General features: G+C 42.1%; 2 protein-coding genes across 3 annotated transcripts in view; both read left to right on the top strand.

The window, feature by feature from the left end:
* Positions 1-20,712, top strand: part of LOC311224729 (inositol-3-phosphate synthase 1-A-like) — a 32,844-nt gene extending 12,132 nt beyond the window's left edge. For both annotated transcript variants that reach the window (XM_084309822.1, XM_084309823.1), the window contains 8 exons: positions 10,430-10,559; positions 10,840-11,033; positions 11,565-11,714; positions 14,709-14,927; positions 15,426-15,590; positions 15,988-16,101; positions 16,883-17,100; positions 17,994-20,712. In XM_084309822.1, the coding sequence (XP_084165948.1) occupies positions 10,430-10,559; positions 10,840-11,033; positions 11,565-11,714; positions 14,709-14,927; positions 15,426-15,590; positions 15,988-16,101; positions 16,883-17,100; positions 17,994-18,186 (1,383 nt within the window). In that variant the 3' untranslated portion in view covers positions 18,187-20,712. The remainder of the gene's footprint in view (positions 1-10,429; positions 10,560-10,839; positions 11,034-11,564; positions 11,715-14,708; positions 14,928-15,425; positions 15,591-15,987; positions 16,102-16,882; positions 17,101-17,993) is intronic.
* A 2,269-nt stretch (positions 20,713-22,981) lies between these two features.
* On the top strand, positions 22,982-24,725 carry tpgs1 (tubulin polyglutamylase complex subunit 1; the record flags this gene model as incomplete). The annotated part of the gene is made up of 2 exons (XM_084309654.1): positions 22,982-23,316; positions 24,074-24,725. The coding sequence occupies 2 exons, from the start codon at positions 22,982-22,984 to the stop codon at positions 24,723-24,725; spliced, it is 987 nt and encodes a 328-aa protein (XP_084165780.1).
* Between the last annotated feature and the right edge of the window lie 627 nt (positions 24,726-25,352).

The following is a 25,352-nucleotide window of genomic DNA, read 5'->3' as shown; positions in this document are numbered from 1 at the left end:
AGACTGAATCAGCGTTCGAGGAACAGGGAAAGCCTGGATTCAAACATCAGGTTAATTTAATCTGGATAATGGGACTTTTGATCGACTTAGTTGAACCAGTTACGGGGAATAGGGCCCGGTGACTGTATCTTTTTTGAATGAGTCGTCATGACGAAATCAATACATCCATTCATAAAGATTATTGTCCGCCATCTTGGTTTCATTCGGAAAAGAATGAATGGCGGATTCATTCGGAAAAAAAGTAATTCGGTTGTGGGCGGGTTCTGGGGTCACGTGCAGTGTGTTATACGAAATAACAACCGGTAACTTCACTGTTTCAGCCAATCAGAATCAAGAAATTTGCATGCCATTGTATAAAGGTAATTAACCATCACTATGCCAATTTGAATTTAGTTCTCAGCCTTTTTTCGCTTCAAAAAGCATCTATACCAAAAAAATTTATTAATTCAATCTTCATTTAATCTCAAAGGATCATTGAGAGCAAGCTCTCATTTACAATGACATTGAGAAATACAACACATAATAAATACAAAACAACAATGTAGAAACAGAAAGTCAATCAAGTAAACATTTAAAATAATTGAAAATAGCTGCAGGCTGGTGACCAATAGATACTAATGAATTGAGTTTGAATGTGCATTGCAAAAGGTTCCACTATACCAAAAATTACATTAGGTTATATTTTTATATCTTTTCAAGTATATATTGTATATGGGTGGCTGGGTGGCGCAGCGGACATTGCGCTCGTCACCAACGCAAGAGACACCGGGTTCGAATCCGGCTGTCGGCGTTGCCTCCGGCTTGGGCCGGCCGTCATACTAACTCAATTGGCAGAGTTAGCGGGTGGGAAGTCGATGGGTGGTAATCTGGACGTTGTAAACAGCGACTCCTACAGGTCGGTTGGGGCGCCTGCACAGCAGAGACAGGAAAATGGCGGGGGCGGTGTGAGCCTCCTACATGTTACTCCTCGCCAAATGAGAGTCCGCGCTGGCAGGTGAAAAGATGCGACTGGCTGCCTGCACATGTATCGGAGGGGACATGTGACTGGCTTCTATCCTCCCTACAACCGGCCAGTGGGGGGCACATGCGAGCAACGTTCAAGACAGGGGAGGGGAGAATTGGCACGGCTAAATTGGGATGGGAGAAAAATAGAAAAAGGAGGAGAAAAAGTGGATACAAAAAAAAGTATATATATATATATATACCATATATCTGCCGATATGGTAATTTTTTTACACATCGGTATTGGTCCGATATCAAGATGGGGCCGATATAAAAAGAAAAAGATATATATAGGCACATTTTTTTTCTTTCTTTATTTTTTTTCTTACATGTTTTGGTTTTAAATAGTTAAATATCAGTCATTTCTGAAAATAAGTTACAAAAAAAATTTAAATAAAATGCATTTAGGAAAATAGCTCTTTATTTGATTATCATAAAAAAGTGTTTTCTATACAGAGATATCGACATCGGTAAATATCGGTATCGGCCACAATTTTCACATCAGTGCATCACTATATGAAGCCACACAGTGGTCTGTTTTTAAGGTGTACTGCTATATAAAGCCACACGGTGGTGTGTTTCTAAGGTGTACTGCTATATAAAGCCACACGGTGGTGTGTTTCTAAGGTGTACTGCTATATGAAGCCTCACGGACCGTGGTGTGTTTTTAAGGTGTACTGCTATATAAAGCCACACGGTGGTGTGTTTCTAAGGTGTACTGCTATATGAAGCCACACGGTGGTGTGTTTCTAAGGTGTACTGCTATATAAAGCCACACAGTGGTCTGTTTTTAAGGTGTACTGCTATATGAAGCCTCACGGACCGTGGTGTGTTTTTAAGGTGTACTGCTATATGAAGCCTCACAGTGGTGTGTTTTTAAGGTGTACTGCTATATAAAGCCTCACAGTGGTGTGTTTTTAAAGTGTACTGTTATATGAAGCCTCATGGTGGTGTGTTTTTAAAGTGTACAGTTATATGAAGCCTCACAGTGGTGTGTTTCTAAGGTGTACTGCTATGTGAAGACATAGGTGGTGTGCTTTCAAGGTGTACTGCTATATAAAGCCTCATGGTGGTGTGTTTTTAAGGTGTACTGCTATATGAAGCCTCATGGTGGTGTGTTTTTAAGGTGTACTGCTATATGAAGCCTCATGGTGGTGTGTTTCTAAGGTGTACTGCTATGTGAAGACATAGGTGGTGTGCTTTCAAGGTGTATACGTATGACGTATATCATGCCAGTTAGGGTACCTTGTGTATACTGTACCTATGTATACTGTTTACTTAACTTTACTCATAGTATATATTCTAATGATTTATTACCCATAATTATTGTAATGTATAATATAACTGATGGGGCATACAGACCCTCATCTGAACCTTTGATTGCAGTTTACTGGCTCATATTCTTATATTCAGAGTTAATTATATTGTTTAACCCTTTTGATTTGAGTTTACACTGTTTATTTAAAAAAAAATATTATAATTTTATTGCCTATATTTATGTCTTCATTCTATTACTCTGCCCATACTTGTACCCCCCCCCCCCCCCTCCCCATGCTGCTATGACACCTGAATTTCCCCAAGGGGATCAATACCTTATCTTAATATCGTTAATATTAATATTGTTTACAATTGGCCATTATTACCAAGACGGGTTAGTTAGCGTTGGTCACTACCAGCTCCTCTACCATTACCACCACAGATGGTTAATGCACACACACACATACACATACACACTCACACAAACAGCCATGTTTCCATGCCTTGTGGGGTAATTCCATAGATGTACATTCATTCCCTAAACCGTTATCTTAACCTTTAACATTAACCTCAACCTCTAAAATAGCTGCTTTACCCTGTGGGGCTAATGTCCCCACAACGACAAAATAAATCTAGTTTTGCTAGTCTATTTGCTTCTCACAATGGTAGAAAAACAAGGCCCCACACACACACACAAGCAGTGGTGTAAAAGGTTTAATTTGGCATTTGCCCAGTTTGTCTTACTTTGTTTCTTCGTTTAAGAATTTTAAAGTGAACACTTCACACATAACACACCAGGCTGTGATAATAAGGTAGCCTGCCATTAGGGAGCTAACAGAGGGAGTCTTGCCCTATTTTCTAAATATACTGTGTCTCTCTCTGTAGCCACTCTCTAGGGAGAGAAGAAAGACCTCATTATAGACCTGATGTGCTGACAGGTTCAGCAGACTGTTGAGAGCTTAACAGACTCTGGGTCTCACTTTTAACAGACTATTTACTTATATGGGCATCATTGTTACTTTTCATAGTAACTGCTGTGTCTCGGTTTCCACCCCTACTTTTTTTTCTCTAATATGTTTGGAGAAAAAAGGAGAAAATGCTGCTTATTAACATATTCATTCATTCATTCAACTTTTGTTTAAACTCGAGGGACACTGAGGTTTCCCTAATTGACAGTGCTGTCGAGTATACAATTAAAAGAGTTGGAATAACACAAGTTTAGTTTTATTTGTCACGTATAAGGTACATGTACATTACAGTGAAATGCTTGGTTCTGTATGAGCCCCCTGAGATTGTGCTTCATACAGTAAAAAAGTCAAAAGAATTAAAACCAAACACTATACTTGTTTTTATCTTTGTATAATTTGTAATCTGCACAATAAAATCAAGTTAAAATAAGATAAAAATGGGAAAAGCAGACTAAAAGCAATTACAAAATGACGTACAATGGTTATTAATCAAAGCTATGAATTGTATCAAACTTCATCCACCGACGTGTAACGTTTCATATATTGTGCAATAGATCAATAGGCCAACTATAGTCTCTGATGCCACTGTCAACATGTTCAGCCTATTTGTTTTTGCACATATGTCTGGTTGTCTCTGAGAGTAATGTGAGGACAGGCACTGGCTTGTTCACCCTGTTCCCATGATTTTTATAATTGCTATGTTGTTTTGAAGACACGTGAGGACAGACGCCACCCTCCTCTTCATCATCATCATCATCACACTTGTGTTAACACTTTGATCGCCGGAGACGCCGAAACTCGTCATTCCCCGCCATGCTCATTCTGCCGAAGACGCTGTAACACGTCTTTGATATCAATATTTCAAAAATCTGTGATCGAAATATTTCTCGTATTATATTATATAATACTGGTGAGCCCCTCTCAATTCTCCAACGGTTCAAGAGCGCCATCTGGTGGCCGATCGGCCGCTCGCCCAAACAGGAAGTGATGCGGATGAAGTGGTGCTCACCCATATTTCGTCCGGGCACTCGCTATCATTAGCAGGACTCCATCTTGACACAATGGATGTCGATCGGTTGCAAATAACTCTATAAACAACATGATTTGGACGTATATACTATTATACGACCTGGAAATGGATCGGGTATTTCTACATCCCATAATAGGAATATCTCTGCTCCACGCTCATCGCCCAACGCTATGAGGAAGCTACGGTAAGATTCAGCGTTTTTTTTTAACGTGTTCCATATAAACTGCTCTGATGATCATATCACCCACACTAGATGAATGATATAACGTTGCCCACGGAATTATAAACGACCCCTCGCCCATCCGGTCAACATCAGATCATACGTAGTAACTCCTAGAAGCACGTCCAGTTGAAATTTTTTATCTCGCACAGATTCCTACCAAACTGTATTTGATCATCAATATAATGCATTTAGGGCTATAAATCAAGTTCTGGAGAAAGCTGCAGAAAACGATAAAAACATACTTATACTTTAGACCGTATTTTAGTATGAATATGTGAATGAAAAAGTATAACGTTGCTACACCCTGAACAATAGATATAGGACGTTGAATGGGCCATAGTAATGTCAATTTAGCAATACAATTTAAAAAGTTATAGCCCTGCAAAGAAGGGGAACTTCTCCATGTTAAATAGGGCTGGCGAGGGATGGTAAATTATGAATTTAACCCCGGCGATCAAAGTGTTAACAAGGTAACACTACATTGTTTATGTAGAGTGGTAATCGTTGCATGTGAATGCATGAATTTGCCAGATCTGCGCTCTGGAGGAAAGCCATTCACACCTCTGGATGCCTCTAAACCACATCACTTTTGCTACGTTTGCCCCTGGCGTCCACACTGCTCCAGTGTTTTTTAACCCCTAAAACGGAGAACAGAGGTTCAAAGTTAACTTCACATTTATTGGCTGTTGGTTTATATTATATCATCAGGGCTTCTCCTTCCTAACAAGTGTTACTGTTGACTATTTACTTCCTTGTGTGACGTCACTTCAAATACGGCTACCAAGACACTCAAAAAGCAAAAGTCAATTAGGTACCATGCAGTGAAAAGCGGCATAAGAGAATACTTCATAATGTTTCATGCAATTAAAAAGTAAATATATATTTAGTACACATGATTTATTTATTTTAAATAACAGTGACTTTTCCTTTTTGATAAAGTCTAGTGCTGGTTGAGCATATGCATACTTTGTTTTACATTTTGTCATTTAGCTGATGCTTTTATCCAAAGCGACATACATGTTTTGTACAACAAGACAGCAGGAAGGGTACAACTCCATCAGCTGAGTAACAATGTTCATCAAAGTGTTGAGTGTAGGTTAGTATATTAGGACAAGTGCATGACATTATGTTGCATTATGCATTATTGATGATGGCCTTTGTCTATAATGTGGCCACAAAAATAGAAAAGGTTTAATTATTTTGTTTGTTTGCACTAAGTTAATTGACAAATGTTGCCTATATTTTTCAGTCAGTTCAGTCTTTGTGTGCCAAACATTATTAAAATTAAATTTTACCAAATAAATGAGAAGCATGTTTAAATCAGCAATGCCTCCACTCTCTCTCATATAGTCTGGTCAGTTTGGGGCAAATATGGGGTCAAGGCTGCAAATCATGATTAACATTTGAGCCAATGTTTTTCTGTTCATTTAGGGTCCAATAAAGAAAAAAATGCAAGGAGCCCAAAAAAATAGGTAGGCGAAGTCTCTGAAACGGCCACGCCCACTTTTTAGACCTGCAATTCTGTATCTCAGCTCTTGAAGGTCGCACAGAGTTGATTTTGGGCTCAACAAATGTGGGAATGACACATTTATATTAGTGTTATGAACAAACATATGCCATAAAACCTTTACTTTTTGAGATATTCATGAAAAAAGAAAATTATCTCTGGATTGATCAGCGCCAAAGCCACTTCAGCCAAATCTTCCCCTGAACGCCATGCAGTTAGTTTGGGCCAAAGTTCTAAATCTACTCATGGGGCATACTAGTGTTTAGGTTGAGGCTTTGTTAGAAGATGAGGACCCCAACAACCACCCAAGAAACAAAGCAAACCATTTGAAGTCCAAAAAAACTTTATTTGAACACATCACACATCCCATCATACGGGATTCAAACACTTGAGACAATGTGTCTCCTGCGGAAACTGTGGTCCACTTGACAAAGAGTTCCTCCCCATCGGTAGTCCATCCCCATTCAACAACCGGGGGACAAGGGCATAGAAGGCTGTTCCCCCACAGCCATCCTGCCTGGAATGCAGCTCTCAACAGATGCTGTAGAAGTGCATCCTGGCTTGGGGGCAGGTGTCGCAGCTCATCTTTAACTGAGTGCTTGAACAGCTGGAATCTGAGTCCATCTACCGTATACTGGCACAGTTGTACAGTCCAGCCTTGTTGTACCAGCTCATTACCAAGGGTTCAATAACTTCCATGCTGTTCTTAACAGTCTCGATACTAGGACCGCAACTTAGTCCTCTCAATGCAGCAGTGAGCTCTGTCAACTTACTGTGGTTCATCCAGGCTTTGAATTGAGCATTCTTTGAGTGGCCAAAGAAGGCGCTCACAGAATCACAGCCGCTGAAAGAATAGACCAATCCTGGTGAAAAGGAAATTCAGGGCTACCTTGTTGTCTTGATTAGACAGAAAACCTTCAAAGAATTGCTTAGATTCTTAGGTAAGCGTGTATTGTGAAATTGTGTATTGAAGAAACACTGATGTCCATCTGGCATAGTGTGTATGATCAAATGCAAAGTAAAGAGGAATGAGCTGCTCAAGTGCACTGATCATCATGATGAAGTTGGCCTCCCAAAAGGATCTGATGAAGATAAGAACCTTCTTGATGCTTCAAGGACATTGGTCCAGTAGTGAAAACATGGGGCTGTTTTCATTGGCCACCCAATTGCTCCAAATCAAACTGTTGTCCTCTAGATGTTTTGCCTGGAATGCCTCGTCTCTCTTGGCCAGGACCACAGCCAGGATTTGAATGCAGTATGTAACTGAGGGGTACAATTCCCTGACTGTATTGATAAGTATGGTATCATTAAACCACTACCGCTTTATGTACTTTAATTACTGGCCATACAGTACATGATATATAAATATGATGAACACTTCCCACAATGAATCGGTTCCACACAAAGTTGTGATTAAGTATTTATTGCAGCAAAAGGTACATAATATACTTCTCTATTTTACTTTGGATGCGCTTATAAGGCAAAGGAATGTGCGTAGGCAAATCAATAATGAATGTCCATTCTCTGGTTACGCAGGAGGTAATTATACAACCTGAATCTTAGGGAATTATATCTATGGTACACTAGTAATATATAGCGGGAGATACTGGAAGGGTCCCCCCGGTTGTAAGCCAGCAGGGGTAGAGGATCTGTCGGTAGTAGAGAGTCTGGTCAACGATGACTAAGGAGACTCCAAGTACAGGAGACGGTGCAATAGTCTCTTGATCCACAGACGAATACAGCTGTTCTCCGTAGACTGTAGCTCCACAGTGAAGAAAGCTAGCCGGCCTCAGGCTCTCTGAGGCGCAGACTCGACGTGGCTCCTCACAGGGTAAATCCCACACGTGTAGGCGTCGGCGATTCTCCGCTCCATAAATCACAGGACCAAAACAAATATAATCCAGCCGCAAAGGGCTATGTAGTCGTCGGGTAGATTAATCCAGTGTACATGTCCACACGGTTCTCGTCTAGGTCTCCTCGGGTGAAAGCGCCATGAAAGCAGCCCAGCCTGGATAAGCACTCTAGCTGGTACGAGGAAGCGTTGGTGATGCTGGTCACTGTAGAACTTTAGCCGCACGATACACTATACACAAATAGACTATTACTGACTTAATAGAAATATGTCGCACTCGACGGTATAGCGCCAAACTCTGACAATTCAGTTATTAATTCGCACGCGGTCTCAATGCTCTATTTGGGGCCAAACAGGCCATACTTCACCGCACAGAGTATCGTGGGTGAGGCTTCAACTTATTGGGTAACTCTACTTCTGTATTCACCTGCGCCATATTTATATGCACGGCGAACAATCTAGTGCCAACCTCATTTCTGTCTCGTATTCCTGGGCAAGGCCGGGCATGTACAGACATGTCCTGACGGTGGCCCCGAACCTGACTCTGGAGGCATGGCCCCGGCGCCTGTGGACCGCTGTCCAATAGGAGAACGAAACACCATGGTCTGTACTAGGCTAAAGGGATATTCCGTGTATATGTACAAGGAATATACAAGGGATATCAAACGACATACAAATACTATGCAATATATATCAATCAATAAATATATATATTCGGTTTAATCTGATCCTTTGTAACACAGTAGCTAGCCTTCTTTATGGAATTCACATCACATACAGCAGTTGTCAGACCAGTGATGTTCAGATTAGCTGAGGTTAAGATGGTATCCAGGCCAGTTCCCTTTATAAACTGGCCAACACAGACCAGAGAAACCTTCTCAAGGTGCAGCCCACCCATAAAAGAGAAGTATGAATGAGAAAACTCTTCTCCCATGGCCCACTGTATCATCTTCTCGATGGCATAAAGGGGCTGATCGGATCCACCCACTGCAACCTGGCCTGGGTTAAGATATCTTGTGTATGATACTGCTATTCTCATGACATGGAGCTGAAGCTGTTCGGTGTTGCTAGCATGGTCAATCACTGGCATGATGCAGTTGATTGTTTTGGGGACATCTGTCTTGTCACGCTCCTTTGAAGCGTGGTGTGAGGTCCAAGTTGCAGGCTGTAATGCATCAGATCCAATGTTCTTCATAGCCGCCATCAAAAAGTCTTCCTCCTCTCCCATGCTCTTCTGAAACACAACTCCAAGCTCTGCGTCAAATTCCTCAACATTGACGGTCTGTACAGGGCGATGGGGCGATTTTTCATAAATATCTGAAAAAGTAAAGAGTCTTTTGTTCATAACACTAATATAAATGTGGTGTTTCCGCAACTTTTGAGCCCAAAATCAACCCACCTTTAGGAGCCGAGATACAAAATTCCAGGCCTAAAAAGTGGGCGTGGCCGTTTCAGGGACTTTGCCTAGCTCCTTGCATTTATTTGTTTATCAGGCCCTAAATTAACAGAAAAACATTGGCTTTATAATTTTTTGCAGCCATTTTGCCTAAACTGACCAGACTACTAGCTCTAACCATCACTGTCAAAATAATGTGCCCGATGTCAAACTGCCTCATTCTTTCAGTTTTTGCATGACTACGTCCTTGAGAATAACTGAAAAGTTGGATTATTTTTAGGCTACATATCTTATGCTGATGTATGGTATTTTTGGAGTGTTACATTTAAATATTAAAAAAAAAAAAAAAACGTATACCCAACCGAACCGAAAACCGTGATACCAAAACCGTGATACGAACCGAACCGTAGATTTTGTGAACCGTTCCACCCCTAGTGTGGACAGAGACTTTTACAAAATGGGGTTTAGCATGGACAGAGACTTTTACAAAACGATGACATGGTCAGACGCCCACGTTCGCTTCCAAAACAAACAACACCATGTGCAGCGAACCTATAGAAAATATTGTTGCATCTTAAGATCAGATAAGATAAGATATTCCTTTATTGATCCCCTTGGGGAAATTCAGGCATCATAGCAGCATGGGGGGGAGGGGGGGGAACTTCTGACATGAAACACCAAGTAAACACAATATGCCCACTCAACGATGGGACTTAAAAGCATGTGTGTTTCTGCTTGTGGGGTAACTCTCTGGAATGGATTGGATGACGAAATTAAACTCAAAATAAATTACAAAAGAGCAATTCTAGAAAGGTACAGTACAGAGGAGGGAGGTTGTAACAAATTTTTTGGAGATGTTGAAATGATGACTTGTTTTCATTTGTTGCCGTTTTTGTTCTGAAATATAATAGTCAAATAGTAAAATAACTTATTTATTAACTGTAATTATTATATATTAATGTGATTGATGGACAAGTGATTTTGTTTACGGATGACTGTTGGGTCAAACTGATCAAACACTGTTTGGTAGTGAAAAGGTTAACGGTCTGTAGTGTGGTTGTGAAAGAGTTAACACTTTGTCGTGTGGCGGTGAAAGGGTTAACCTTCTGTATTGTTGCGGTGAAAGGGTTAACCCTTTGGTAGTATGGTAGTGAAATGGTTAAAAATATGTTCCCTCCTCTCTGCATTCCCCAGAAAGCAAACTACTATGGCTCCCTCCTGCAGGCGTCCACAGTGTGTCTGGGCTCCGGGCCCGAGGGAGAGGTCAACGTGCCTTTCCGTGACCTCTTACCCATGGTGCACCCTAATGACATCGTCTTTGATGGTATGTGTGATCCTAGACGTCGACAAGGAGATGACAAACCGGAGGTTAAAAGCTTTGGTAACCTTTTGATGTAGAATATTGATTGTTAAATGCAGAACTATGGTATTCAGTGTGATTACCACTGGTCTCCCCTGCCCCCAATTAGGGCTGCTTGATTATGATCATGATTATTTTGATTGATATTGAAATCACAATTATTAAACATGATTACTCATTGATTTAAGAACATGTATGTAATTCATTACTCATTGGTGTGTGTGTGTGTAATTGTTTGGATTAGGCTGGGACATCTCGTCAATGGACCTTGGCTGTGCAATGGAGCGGGCGGAGGTGTTCGAATGGTCACTTCAGGAGAAGCTCCGCCCTCACATGAGCTGCATGAAACCCAGACCCTCCATCTATATCCCAGACTTCATTGCTGCTAACCAAGCGAGCCGAGCGAACAACGTCCTGACGGGCAGTATGGCTGAGCAGGTAGGGGCAGAGTTACTCAATGTAAACAAACAAAAACAACTCTACTGTACTAACACTGTACAATGATAAAAGTGAAGCCTGCACACTTACTGGTGTTTCATGCAGTGTAATGAGACGTAACTATGATTTATTACTTAAAGGTGCTATAGATAACATTCAGCCACTAGATGTCGCACTAGCGCGCCAGCATGTCATTTATCCAATCGGGTGCATTGCACATGGGGAAATTGGAAGTAGGGAGGGGATACATGCCTCGCTGTAAACAACAACATTAATTTTGGATCCGCAAAGGTTTTTTCAATGATAAATTCATTAATCAATATTTTCTTTTGGGGGGAGGGGAGGGGGGCGGGAAGCAATACCTTTTATTCTGCACCTTTCTAAAAGCTCTGTGGGGGAAAAAAAGATTACTCCTACATACAAATGTTACAAATAAATTACATGCTGGTGCTCTAGTGCGACATCTAGTGGCTGAATGTTATCTATAGCACCTTTTTAAGAACAATACACTGTCCCCCTGCTCCTCTCCAGGTGCAGCAGATCAGAGCAGACATCAGGGACTTCCGTCAGTCAAGCCGTGTGGAAAAAGTAATCGTCCTGTGGACCGCCAACACCGAACGCTTCTGTGACATCAGACCCGGGCTCAATGACACCGCCCAGAACCTGCTGGCGGCTATCCAGGTGAGGGGGGGAGGTCTCACCAGAGATCAGAGGGTGCCGCAAAGTTCAAGTCAGGCTCGCGTTAAAACAAGGTTTTGTTCAGACATGTCTCGATTCATAGATCATCGAGATTCTCTGCTCTCCGAGATTATCTCCTGTCCCGCTAAAGTCATCATTCCTACAAAAGTAGATAGTATATTATATACCATCTTCTTTTGTACCGACAATACCTTTGGAGGGACAGGAGGTACACTTTGAAGTCATCTTTAATAATAATGATAATAATAAGAATGAACTTTATTTATATAGCACACTTAAAAATACAACAAAGAAACGTGTCTTACAAATATTCACCGGTGCTCTGTAAATGTTAGACATAATTTGATTAAATTTAAAGTGATACATAGGTTGCACTACTCAAGGTGAAAGTAAATAAGATGTATCCTAGTATATAGTGTATCAGCATTGTGTAACAAATGCAAAAATCAAGATGGTACCCTTACACATCAACTCTGGTCTTGTCCCAACCTACACACATTCTGGTCTGCTATATTTGATTTGTACTCAAAAGCTTTTAAAGGGGACATGCATTATTCCTTTCACTATTTGGGCAACTTTACACAATTCCTGTGAATCTATGGAACACATCTGTAAAGCTATTTTCAAGAAAATTCATTGTTTTCTATTTCTAATCAATTACTCTAAAGCAGCATTTTTCCACTTCAAAATTTCAAGCAGTTTTTGGGCTGGGCTCCGCCCATAAGTGCTTTGAGTGACAGTCACCCACAGTCTGCGACTGGCAGACAGAGAGAGATAGAAAGATTGAGGGGGATACTAATTAATTTCGCCGCGGGGGGGGGCATAATCCCACAGGACAATGCATTGGTAACTTGTTTCAAATGACAATATATACCCCTGTGAATATTATTACACGGATCGGAATATGGGCGTGCGCGTGGGAGCATGCGCAAAAATATTTTGACAGTCATGCGAGTGCTCCCGACTGCGGGGGAGAACAACCATCCCCGCGCGCGCACACATTTACACACTCCTGCGCGCGGTCCCTCTCTCTCTCCCCCTCTATCTCTCCCTCTCTATCTCTCTCTCTCTCCCTCTATCTCTCTCTCTCTCCCTCTATCTCTCTCGCTCGCTCGTTCTCTGCTGTCTGTCGGCACCCTCTGTTTGAGGAAGTAATTCCACTCGCTCTGTTGTTGAGCGAATTGTTGATTGTGGGCGGGGGAGATTGTCTCAACTGAATTAGTGCAATCCACCAAAATGGTAATTAGAGACACAGACCCATTGATACTAACCCCCATATAAAACAATGCTAAACACTGGAAAAGGCCATTTATAAGACACAGGACCTTTAACAAACAGTGGGAACCCTGCCCCTTAGTGGCCATTCTGGGCTCTTTCGACGTTGCTACTCTGTATTCTGGCTGTGAAAATGTTTAGGTATATTTAGGTGCTGTATTGGCTAAAAAGCTAATCTTGAGACTCTGGAAGTCTGATGCAGCACCCTCATTTGAAATGTGGATGAGAGAGCTGGGTGAGACCCTCTACTTAGAGAGGCTTAGATTTAAAAATGCAGGACGGAGAAAGGTGTTTGATAAGGCATGGGGACGGTGTTGGATTACTTAGGGTCTGAGGGAGGATGAAGATGGTATATAAGTTTCACAGTGTTATTCTTGCAACATTAATGGCTGAAGGTACAGTATATTCTCTGTTTTGTCTTGGCTTTTAGCCTTTTTCTATTGTTTTGGTCTTTTGGTCTCTTTCCTATTTTCCAGAAAGAATCTATCTTATTTAGCTAACCTGTTAATTTTTATGTATAAAATGAAATGAAAGAATGTTTGTTGTTATATGCCGCTGTAAAAATGTTCTTTGAAGAAAAAGAAAGATAAGTTTGCTTGTGTGCATCAATATGGAATGTATTGTACTGGTGCAATAAAAAAAAAATATATATATATATATATATATATATATATATATATAAAATACAATAAAAGTCTCAAAATAATAATAATTTTGGTTCCCTACATAACTTCAATACACAATCCCAAACCTAGAGTTTGCCCTCTTTTCTTGATCCCTCCAATCACAACTGTCGCTTCCTCTGTCGTTTGTCTGAGGGAAGCGACAGTTGAGAAAAGAGGGCGGGGTTTGAGACGGATCCATAGGTTGTTTTCGTGAGCCTGGGTCCTTGTAACCGTCTTGTTTTGAAGAACCCCTGACTGGCCCAGCTTGTTGTGATTTACCTGTTCTACTTTAACCTCCCAACAACTACTAGGAGTCAAACGGTAATCCTTCATCACATTGTGTGATTAATAAAGCTTAAAAGATGAAAGGATTAGTCCCTCCAGCACTCCACTGTGGCTGTGTGATTCAAAAGCGGCGACGGGTTTGAAATAGACAGTATTAGCTATTTCCGATCTCGGACGAGCAGAATCAAATACATGATTTGCAACATTTAAATACGACGCAAAGAGATATATTCTGTCTCGCTTTACTCACATCAGTTTGACGGTTGATGACTAGCAAGACTGGTGTGGAGAGATGCTAGTGTGTTTGGTCTCAACAGTGGCATTGTTGACATTTACAAAAAAAATTATATATATATAGAAAAGAGACGGCCCAATACATACATCACAGACTACTGGGAAGTGAAGTAGAAGCCTTTCTGGAAGGACGTCCCTGTGCTGAGACATCAAGTCTGAGGCTTGAATAACTGATGATTAATTAACAGTTTGTTAAAGGAACACGCCAACACTTTGGGAAATTAGCTTACAGTTTTCTCCAGAGAGAGACTAGAAGATAGATACCAGTTTCCTCTCTGTGCGTTCAGTAGAAAGCTATCTGGCTGCACGTTAGCCTAGCTTAGCACAATGAATGGAAGCGGACATGACCGGTAAGCTAATTTCCCAAAATGTTGGCGTGTTCTTTTAACGTATCGTTTGTCATTAGTTCCTATGTATGTAGTGGTTATTATTGTCTTACTTGTCGTCTTCTTCCCAGGCCGGTGCAGAGGAGGTGTCTCCCTCCACGTTGTTTGCGGTCGCTAGCATACAAGAAGGCTGTGCCTTCATCAACGGCTCCCCGCAGAACACCTTCGTCCCGGGGGCCGTGGAGCTGGCGGTGCAGAGAGGGGTGTTCATCGGAGGAGACGACTTCAAGTCCGGTCAGACCAAGATCAAGTCGGTGCTGGTGGACTTCCTGGTCAGCGCCGGTATCAAGGTGAGACGGAGGAGGCTTCTCTTTGACACCAGGAAGACTAAAGTTAGGCCTTTTGTTTATGCGCTGTAGTGTGGTTGTGAAAGGGTTATCCCTTTGTCGTGTGGCAGTGAAAAGGTTAACAATGTGTTGTTCCCTCCCTTCTCCCCTCTGCATTCCCCAGAGAGAAAACTACTAATGCGTTTATAGTACGATCACTTCAGCTGAATTAAGATCTTTACTGTCACACCGGGGGGGGAATGTATTTTGTAGCCAGCCAGGGGATGGTAGCAATAAAACAATATGACTACATTACACACGTCTTCAGTCAAACAAGGAATGGCATTAAAAACACATACAAACAATGACAACACAAGATCATATAAATAAATAACTTTACAAAACTGTGCAAATATAGTTGCAAAGAGCAATCCAGTGCAAGAGGTAGGAAGGAAAAGTAAGATATTATTTATAAGATGCATCAAATTGAAGCAGGCAAGGACTTTTCTGTTTCCATGACAGCCGGCCTCCATTGTTAGTTACAATCACCTCGGCAACAACGACGGGAAGAACCTGTCGGCTCCGCAGCAGTTCCGCTCCAAGGAGATCTCCAAGAGCAACGTGGTAGATGACATGGTCCAGTCCAACCCCATACTGTACCGGCCAGCAGAGAAACCAGACCACTGTGTAAGTCTGCGTGTGTGCACGGTAGATTCAGTATACCCTTGAAGCAGACTCTATATGTCATGGTCCAGTCCAACCCCATACTGTACCAGCCAGCAGAAAAACCAGACCACTGTGTACGTCTGTACGTGGTAGATTATTATACCCTTGAAGCAGACTCTATATGTCATTGGGCTGTCTGACTAATGTATGCAGCACCACCACCCTGATTTACAATTGAAATGTATGAGACTGAAAGGCCCCTGAGTAACTGACAACATTTACGGTGTTTATGTCACTTGCCTGTTTGTGATTTATATCGACATGAATAAATCATTCAAATGTGTGTGTGATGGAGAGAGAGAGAGAGAGCATCATATGGGGGTAGGATTGTTATGACGTGCATGTTTTATGTGTGCAGGTGGTGATTAAGTACGTCCCATACGTGGGAGACAGTAAGCGCGCTATGGACGAGTACATCTCTGAAATCATGATGGGAGGGACCAACACTATTGCACTGCACAATACCTGTGAGGTAAGTGATTATTACACATGATTTGTATGTAGATAATACAATATACGTATGTGTGAATGACCAGACCTGGGGTCAAATAGTATTTGAAAATAATTCTTTGTTTGTTTTCAGATGAACAATTATTATATACAATGGATTTTATTCATCACGTAATTGATTTTGTGTTTTGTGTTTAGTATACGAAAAAAGAAAACATAACTGTTTTACTAGGGCTGTCAGTTTATCGCGTTAATTAGATTAATTAATTACACAGCAAATGATCGCGTTATGAAAATTAACTAAATTAATTAAAAACAAATTATTATTTTTTTATCTCATTCATTCAATAAGAATGTAGAATACACATTTACAGTCCATTTGCATGTTCTTGGTATCTGATTCTAGGGACATCTATGGATCTCAGGGAATGTATTCCCAGTGTCAGAAATACTGTGTCTGTTACTAGGCTTGAGTAAATTGTAATGAACCAAATGAGAATATCAATTTTTTTTTTTTTATCTTTAACTGTGAATAACACCATGCTAAAATTGACCAGACCTGAAAAATCTAAGCAAATGAATAAATGGAAGATGATTATAAACAGAAGGTTTTGTAGATACAGTACTGAATTCTGCCATCCGGACACATGAAATATGATTATAGAATATCAGGCTTAAAATGCGATTAATTAGATTAATTCATTAATTACAAATCCTGTAATTAATTAGATAAAAAAAAATTAATCGCCTGACAGCACACATGTTTACATGACAGTAATTTGATAGCGTCTCTTCCCTGTAAGGACTCTCTACTGGCCAGCCCCATCATCCTGGACCTGGTGATCCTGACGGAGCTGTGTCAGCGCGTGGCGGTGCGGCCCCAGGGAGAGGAGGAGTACCAGTCCTTCCACAGCGTCCTGGCTCTGCTCTCCTTCCTCTGTAAGGCCCCTCTGGTCCCCCCGGGGTGCCCGCTGGTCAACGCCTTCTTCCGCCAGAGAGCCTGCATAGAGAACGTCATGAGGTCAGAACACGCTCAGCCGCCCCCCGCCAGGGTTTGGGTTCCACGTTGCCAGATCTTCGCGGTAGTCTATGCCCATTGGCTTACACACATATTATGTTCTCTTGTGCTGGGACCCAGACTATGGAGGGCTTTGAAGGTGAGGAGTAGTATTTTGAAGTTAATGCTTTCCTTGATCGAGAGCCAGTGGGGACATCCTTAGCCCTATTTCCTTCTTACCTATGACGTTGTCAAATAGGCATGAGCCACAATTAGGGATGCTCGATATTGGCTTTTTTACCGATACCGATATTGTCCAACTCTTAATTTCCGATACCGATATCAACCGATACCGATATATGCAGGGTTCCCCCCCCAAAAAACGGAATCATTTCAGGTAATTAACATTACATATCTCTTGTTGTGGAATTAACACAACATTATGCATACTTTTGACAATAAATAAAATCAGAATTTGTTCTTACTTGCTTGCCTGGGTAAATAAAGGTTATAGAAATATAAAAAATTTAAAATAAAACGACGGCTAGTTCGCCCACAAATGAATGCAAAGCGGGAGCCAAGCTCCCGTGTGTACATGCTGACTAACCTTAACCATTTCACTACCACACTACCAAAGGGTTAACCCTTTCACTGTGACAATACAAAAGGTTAACCCTTTCACTACCACACTACAGACGATTAACCCTTTCACTGCCAAACACTACATACTGTTAACCGTCTGTAGTGTATGGTAGTGAAAGGGTTAACCGTCTGTAGTGTGGTAGTGCAAGGGTTAAACCCTACTCCACCAATGCACACAAAGTAGATCGATGTCACGCATGCTTGAATTGACCTGCCCCTCATCATGTCTAAAACACATATGTTAACATGGTCTTCCTCCTCCCTGTCTGTTTCAGAGCGTGCCTAGGACTGCCCCCTCAGAATCACATGCACCTGGAACACAAGCTACAGAGAGGCTTCCTGCCTCGTCCCGGGACCCCCGTCCACGACGACGCGATGGCCACGGAGAAGAAAGTCGCCCACAGCAATGGACACAGTGTGTATCTGAAGAATGGAGTCGACGCACATAACGGCGAGATGCTTGGATAACGTTAGCAATAGACCACTGCACTTCCGCGTTACATTGAGCTCATGGGAGAGAGAGTGGGAGGAGAAAATGAATGAATGTGGATGAGAGCCTTGACATTAACTCATTGAACGGCAAAAACGAGTATACTCGTTTTTTGGCTCCCATGTGTTCACCGCCAAAAACGAGTATACTCGTTTTGAATTTTTTAATTATTATTATACTAAACAGTCAGCCGGACCTTGTTGTGTGATCCTGGTACCTCTGAGTGAATTCGAATTGAAATGACGATCGAATCCCGATAGGTGGCAGCATCGCCTACCTTTTGAACTGGGCTAGTTTACTGTGGGGGGGGGGGGGGGGTTGCTCACTCACTGCTGTGCACAGTAGTAGCCACTAGCCTGTGAACTGCCTATGCAATGGCGAGCGAACTATTGGAGATTATTATGAAGAGGACAAAACGATCACACTTATGGATGATAAGGTGCGTTTTCACCAGACTACATTGGTCTCAGCCCTTCTAGTAAATCATAAAAAATACTATAGTCAAACCGGCCGAGCATCTAACATTATCTGTCGCCGAGTTGAGAGCACCCCAGACTAGAGCCAACTAACGTTCGGCAATGGCGATCGCCTAGAGCGAACTATTGGAGATTATTATGAAGAGGACAAACGGTGACGATCCATCCATAACATACGGTGCGTTTTCACCAGACTATGTTGGATTCTAGTATTTTCAAACAGGCTGTTTGGATGTAACGTTAGCTCCAGACTAGAGCCAACTAACGTTCGGCAATGGCGAACGCCTAGAGCCAACTAACGTTATTTATTTAAATTGTTCCTGTTCTGACTCAGACACTTCGGAGCAAGAGTGGACAGGTTTTGGTGGACCTGCTGACAAAGGTAAAGTCTATTTTACCAAACCCCATCATAAAACATGTATTTGTGATGATCCCAGCGTCAGAAAACGAGTCCGCGAGGAACCCCCCCCATCCATGGTGGCTTTGTGAATAGAACCATTCTATGTATGGTCATATTTAGCTTTGACCTGGAAATAATATAGGTGTCAGGCGAGCAACCCGCACGAAATGCGCATGCTGCACAGAAAACACGTAATATCTCGCGTTCCAGGAAACGACTGGATTCTTTTGAAACGGGACAGGTTTTACCCTGGGATTGCGCAGGAACGAAGGTATGTAGAAATAAACGGTTTGTTCCCTGTTGGAGTATAAATATTGCCTTTCAAATGAGCCATACTATTGTCTCCATAGCTATTTTATAGAATATACGATCTGCAAACATCGTGAAAATGGTCAAAAGCGCTGGCACCAGGGAGTACAGATGGAAAAACAGCGTGGCAGTCAATGAGTTAAGTGGTTGTACAGTAGCTGTGGGGGTGCTGGAGACATGATCCAATAGACTTGTATACGGAGAGACCAGTCCAAAGTCGATCGGCACTTTCTCGGACGAGCTATGGTCACTTTTCCGCACCTACTTCCGAACTCCGCATGCGCCGATTGCCCACGGAGTCTCTCTGGATGGTCCAGAGATCTAGGTTTATCAATCTGCGCATGCGGAGTAGGTGCGGAAAAGTGACTATAGCTCGGCCGAGAAAGTGCCGATCGACTTGGGATTGGTGTCTCCATGTTCAGGAGACTCGAGCATATAAAAGTCTATTGGATCATGTCTCCCGCACCCCCACAGCCGTAGCTACAACCACTTAATGTCAAGGCTCTCATCCACATTCATTCATTTTCTCCCCCATGATTTGAGCATACTGGTGTGCGGTGGTCTATATCAGCAGCCCGAGATGGAATTGAAAGGTATTGTTTAGAGCCCGACTGATACTGGATTTTTGGAGCCGATACCGATATTAAGGAGTAAAATATTCCGATATCTGCCAAGGTCCTAAAAATAAAAAGGTTTTTAATGTAGTCCCACACTTTACTTCTTCCAGTCTCAGCTGTCTGTAAAACATAATTATAATTTTTTTTTAAAGGTGCGAGACATTAACTGAATTATATTTGAGCCGGAACCCAACTAGTTTGCATTGCATGTTCTATGTTATTCTGTTCTATTTTAAAAAGTTTAATCTTCACTAATGATGAATTTATCTTTTATATTTACATAATAGGTAGGTTTTAAAAGAGAAGTCACTGGCAAAAACGTGAAAACAGCTAGCTATGAGATTCGTATTATGATTTATGACTGAATTATATCTTGCTGTGATGACACCATTTCTAACTGTGATGACAACATTTCTAAATTACCCCAAGCATTTTTCTCTACATTATGTTCTGTAAAAGAAAATGTTTTAATATCGGCACCAATTGACCTACATATCGGCAAATTAAGATATGTCTGTGATAGGTCAATATCGTTTGGGCTCTAGTGTTGTTACTGTAATCTTGGATCAAACATCCTGCTATCTTGTATAAATGTCTATTGCAACCATTTTTGTAAGCCTCATCCAGCGATATACAATGATGTTTTTTCTGAGTCTTTGGAGAATGTAGGCCTATTTATAAACAATAAATGTTGTGCTTGGTTATTGAACTTGTTTATTGTATCGCAGTAGATGTGGGGGGAAATAGATGGTCAAATAATATGGCATAAACACACAGGCCATTTATGGGAAGCTGCCTATAGGCTGTACATGTACATGCATACAGAATACTCTTAGATACAGTATACATGAATTGATTGATTGACAACTTTAATGAACAGATTGCAGAATGGGTACAGTAGTACAGCTCAATACAGACAATTGTTAAGGGGATGCAGACCAGAGAAAGACTTTTGTCTTGTTTACATCAGGGTCCCCCATTTTCAATTCATAATGACATTTATGACCTACACAACATACAAATATAAAAATCTAATCTAATCATGACATTTATGACATACAGATAGGGGTGGGCAATATGACGATATTAAATAAATATCGGGTACAGTTCATTAACGATACTTTTTAAACGTATCGTGGACATTGTGATGTTTTGCACAAACCCTCATCCATACAGTATATATAATTGTGTGTATTTTTGGCTAAAGTGGATAGAAAACACAGTACTGTGCAAAAGTCTTAGGTACCCAAGAGTTTTTATATAAATTGTCTTAGATGTTAATAAAAAAAATCTGTATTAGTGTGTCAGTAGACTACTCTTAGATTTTTAGAAACTTTTCATTTAATTATTTTTGAGAGCATCTTCATGGTTTAATGCAGACATATGTTGCAGGGACTATTATAATCATCATGTCTCATCATCAAGCCTCATCACTATGAATCGAAAATGGGGGACCCTGATGTAAACAAGACAAACGTCTTTCTCTGGTCTGCATCCCCTTAACAATTGTGTGTATTGAGCCGTACTGTATTTGACCCATTCTGCAATCTGTTAAATAAAGTTTTCATTCATTCATGTTGGCGTGACTGTATGCATCAAAGGGTTAAATCAAGCATTTTTAAGTGCTTTAGCGGAAATGTCAAAATATTGTGATATATATTGTGTATCGTGACATAGCCAAAAGATATTGTGATATCAATTAGAGGCCATATCGCCCAGCCCTACATACAGATATACAGTACTGTTACATTTGTGACATAAGATATGCAAATATACAGTACTGTTAGTTAAACAGATCCTAACAGTAAATATATACATACGAGGGGGAGGGAACTGTACATTAGGAGGGGGTGGGAGGGGGGTTCAGACATTTACGGGGGCCAGTTTCGAATTAAAGCCTCCCGTAGGTGCTCTTTGAGAGAGGTTTTGAAGGTGGGTAGGGATTCACGTTTTTTTTTACGGCTGTGAGTAGGGCGTTCCACATTGATGTGGCATAATGAAACGCATAAATGAGACAAAATACTAATAAATACATGTGAAATACTTGTACATATACTTGTAAATCACTTGCACATACATCTACTGAATACCCATGCACATAAACATGAAACATGCACAAATGTAGCCTATATTTGAGTGTCATGTACAGTATGTGTGAGTATTGTAATCAGTATGTATGTGCAAATTTACATGTCCATGTGCAAGTATTTTAGATGAATGCGAGTATTGTGTGAATGAATGAAAACTTTATTTAACAGATTACAGAATGGGTACAATACAGTACGGCTCAATACACACAATTGTTAAGGCCTATAGGGGATGCAGACCAGAGAAATATGTTTGTCTTGTTTACATCAGGGTCCCCCATTTTCAATTGATGATTGAAAACTGTATTAACAGATTGCAGAATGGGTACAATACAGTACGGCTCAATGCACACAATTGTTAAGGGGATGCAGACCAGAGAAAGACTTTCGTCTTGTTTACATCAGGGTCCCCCATTTTAAATTCATCATAACATGACATACACCATACACGACATACAGATACAGTACTGCTACATCTATACATTTATGACATACCAGATTTACAAATACATAGTGAATTGTCCGTGTATGTGTTGGTAAACTACAAATTCGGCCTATGAGTCTTCGCATAGTTTGTGGCTTTAGTTTGCACACAGAAAACACGAATATATCGGCTAGTGTCCATAGTAACCAATGTAAACAAAGGATGAGGGCAAGGTGCAAGTATAGAGGTTGGATTTTTTTTTCAAGCCGTCGTTTTCTCAGAGGGTCGACGTGACGTTTCTCTGGCACATTTTCAACATTGGACCAATAAATACATTAAAGAAACGGCCCCATTTTCCAAGCAGACCGGACCGGACCGCCTGGACCGCGCCAACAGGCAGGGTACAGTAGTACGTTACGAATCACTTCCGCTAACGTTGCCAGTGCCACCCAGAATAATAATGGCGGAGAAGCGCAGGTCCGGCGGTTCTTCGGGGGAGATGTGCGAAAACAAGACAACAAAATCAGACAGCGAGAGGGAATTCCTCTCGCAGGTGGGAGTGGGAGAGCTAATCCGAGGGGCGATAATGAAGATGGTTGAGGCTAGATCGGACGACCCCATCGGGTTTCTAGCCGACCACTTCTGCAACCTTGCATCATCAGTGTCGGAGAACAGCGTCGCTGGATGCGGTGATGGAGATCAGCTGATCAACGGTACCCTGAGCGCATGCGTACAGGAGCAGCAGCATCTCAACAGGGCCCTGTGGCACCTGCGGCTGTCGCATCACTCTCAAAGGTCTGCAGATTTTACAGGACCAATAGTTATAATAAATAATCAAATATAGATTTGAGCTGTATTATTATTATTTAACAAAAAGTGTTTTCAGTTTTTCTAGACTATAATATTATGTATTATTGACTAGGCTATCTCTTTTTCTGTCTGCGTAGGCGGTAGCTAGGCTACAGTTTTAAATATGTGGCAATGAGAGGGCGGCTACGTGGCGTAGTGGGCAAGGCGCTCGCCACGGATGCGGAGACGCGCGATCCCAGCGCTCCACATTGCTTTCAGTTTAGCTGGTCGTCCGTACTAATACACGTTGGCCGTATTAGGGGATGGGAAACTGATGGGTGGGGATCGGGCGTTGTGGACAGCGACTCCTACAGGTCGGTTGGTGCGCCTGCGCAGTAGAATCAGGAAGTGTCGGGGGCAGCGTGAGCCTCCCACGCGTTACTCCTCGACACTGAGAGATCGAGCTGCGCAGGTGAAAAGATGCGACTGCTGTTACCTCAAGTACCGGAGGGGACTTGTGCTATGTATGACTTAGTCCACATTGCAGCCGGCTTGTGGGAGGCAAGAAACAGCGTTCGTGACAGGGGAGGGTTGAATTGGATGATACGAAATTGGGGTGGGAGAAAATATAGAAAATGGGAGAAAAAGTGGATAAAAAAAATGTGGCAATGAGAATGATACCCTTGCAATGTATGAGAAAGCGGAAGGGAATTATTTCATGTCACAGACAATCCACTTCACGTCTCCTCTTTCTTGGCTCCAGGTCTGCGTTCAGCAACAACGTGGGCGTGGCCTACGACCTCCTGACCCAGACTGGGCCCAAGAGACATGAGCAAAGTGGCATTCCTGAGGCCTCCGAGGGCCCCTGCACTAATGGCCCCGCTCCAGGTGGGGTGAGGGGGGGCCTCTACACCCAGGCGCTTCAATGCCTGTGCAGCGAGGGTGGGGTCCCGGCCTCCACCTCCGCCCCTCTTCTCCGTCGCCTCCACTGCCAGGACCACGAGGCGGTGCCCTACGACGTCTTCCGGTACGGCGTGCTCACCTGCGCCGTGTTCTCGGACTACATCCGGCAGGCGCAGAGGCTGTACGCCGAGGTGTGCTGCCCGGCCGAGGGCCCCGCGGGGCGTGCGCTCTGTGCGGCCGTGCTGGGGACCCTCCGGGATGCTCTGGAGACCTCGCAGGGCTGCGATGGTAACCGCGCTGCTAACGCGGCTGACGCCAAAGCCAATCCCTTCCTGGAGGCTAACGTAAAAGCTAACCGTTACCTGGAGGCCAGTGCTAAGATCTCTCCCTGCCAGCTTGCCCGGGCCATGGCCGGCGTGCAGACGGGGGCACCGGGTGGAGATATGGACGCCAAGGAATTTGAGAATGCAGCAGCAGGGCTTTTTATCGCTCGAGTGAGAGTCGTGTCCTAGTTCAGTGTTTCCTCGTCAGGTGTACGGGGCGTCCACTGATGATACCCTCCATGGTAGGGGTTGGTTACGGTCTGAATACAACAAATACAAAAGTAAAATAATAAGAATGAATATCATGCATATATATGGAATGAGTCACTTCCCATCCATTTCCATGAGGTTCAAAGCTAAGCTATACGTATGTCATGATTTGACTCATGATCACATTTTCATGATTTTTGACTGATTGACTCCACATTATTGAAACAAGCATGTATGAATGTGGTGGTTGGGTCCAGCTTAACTAGTCTTGCTTAGCCTGTTTTATTATTTATTTATTTTTTACAGTTGTTCAGTTGCTATTGCATGCACTTATCTGTGTTTCATTACACATATGAGTGCATGCGTACCAACTGTTCACCTGTTTTATTGCAACACTACTATCACTGACATCTAAGAAGGGAGATCCCCCCCCCCTAGGTTTTAGTGAGTTTTTCCTTACCTTCGCGTGGGGTATGTCTGGGAGTGTTGCATTAATTTATTTAAATTTTTTTTACTTTATGGTGTTTTTGTTTTGTTCTTGATTTATTGTGATGGGGACATTAACGCGTGTTGTCGGGCCTTACAAATACATTTGATTTGATTTGA

This window comes from Notolepis coatsorum (genome assembly GCF_963971535.1).
Source record: "Notolepis coatsorum genome assembly, chromosome: 3".
NCBI classification, from domain to species: Eukaryota; Metazoa; Chordata; class Actinopteri; order Aulopiformes; family Paralepididae; genus Notolepis; species Notolepis coatsorum.
This window is presented reverse-complemented; position numbering and strand designations above follow the sequence as displayed.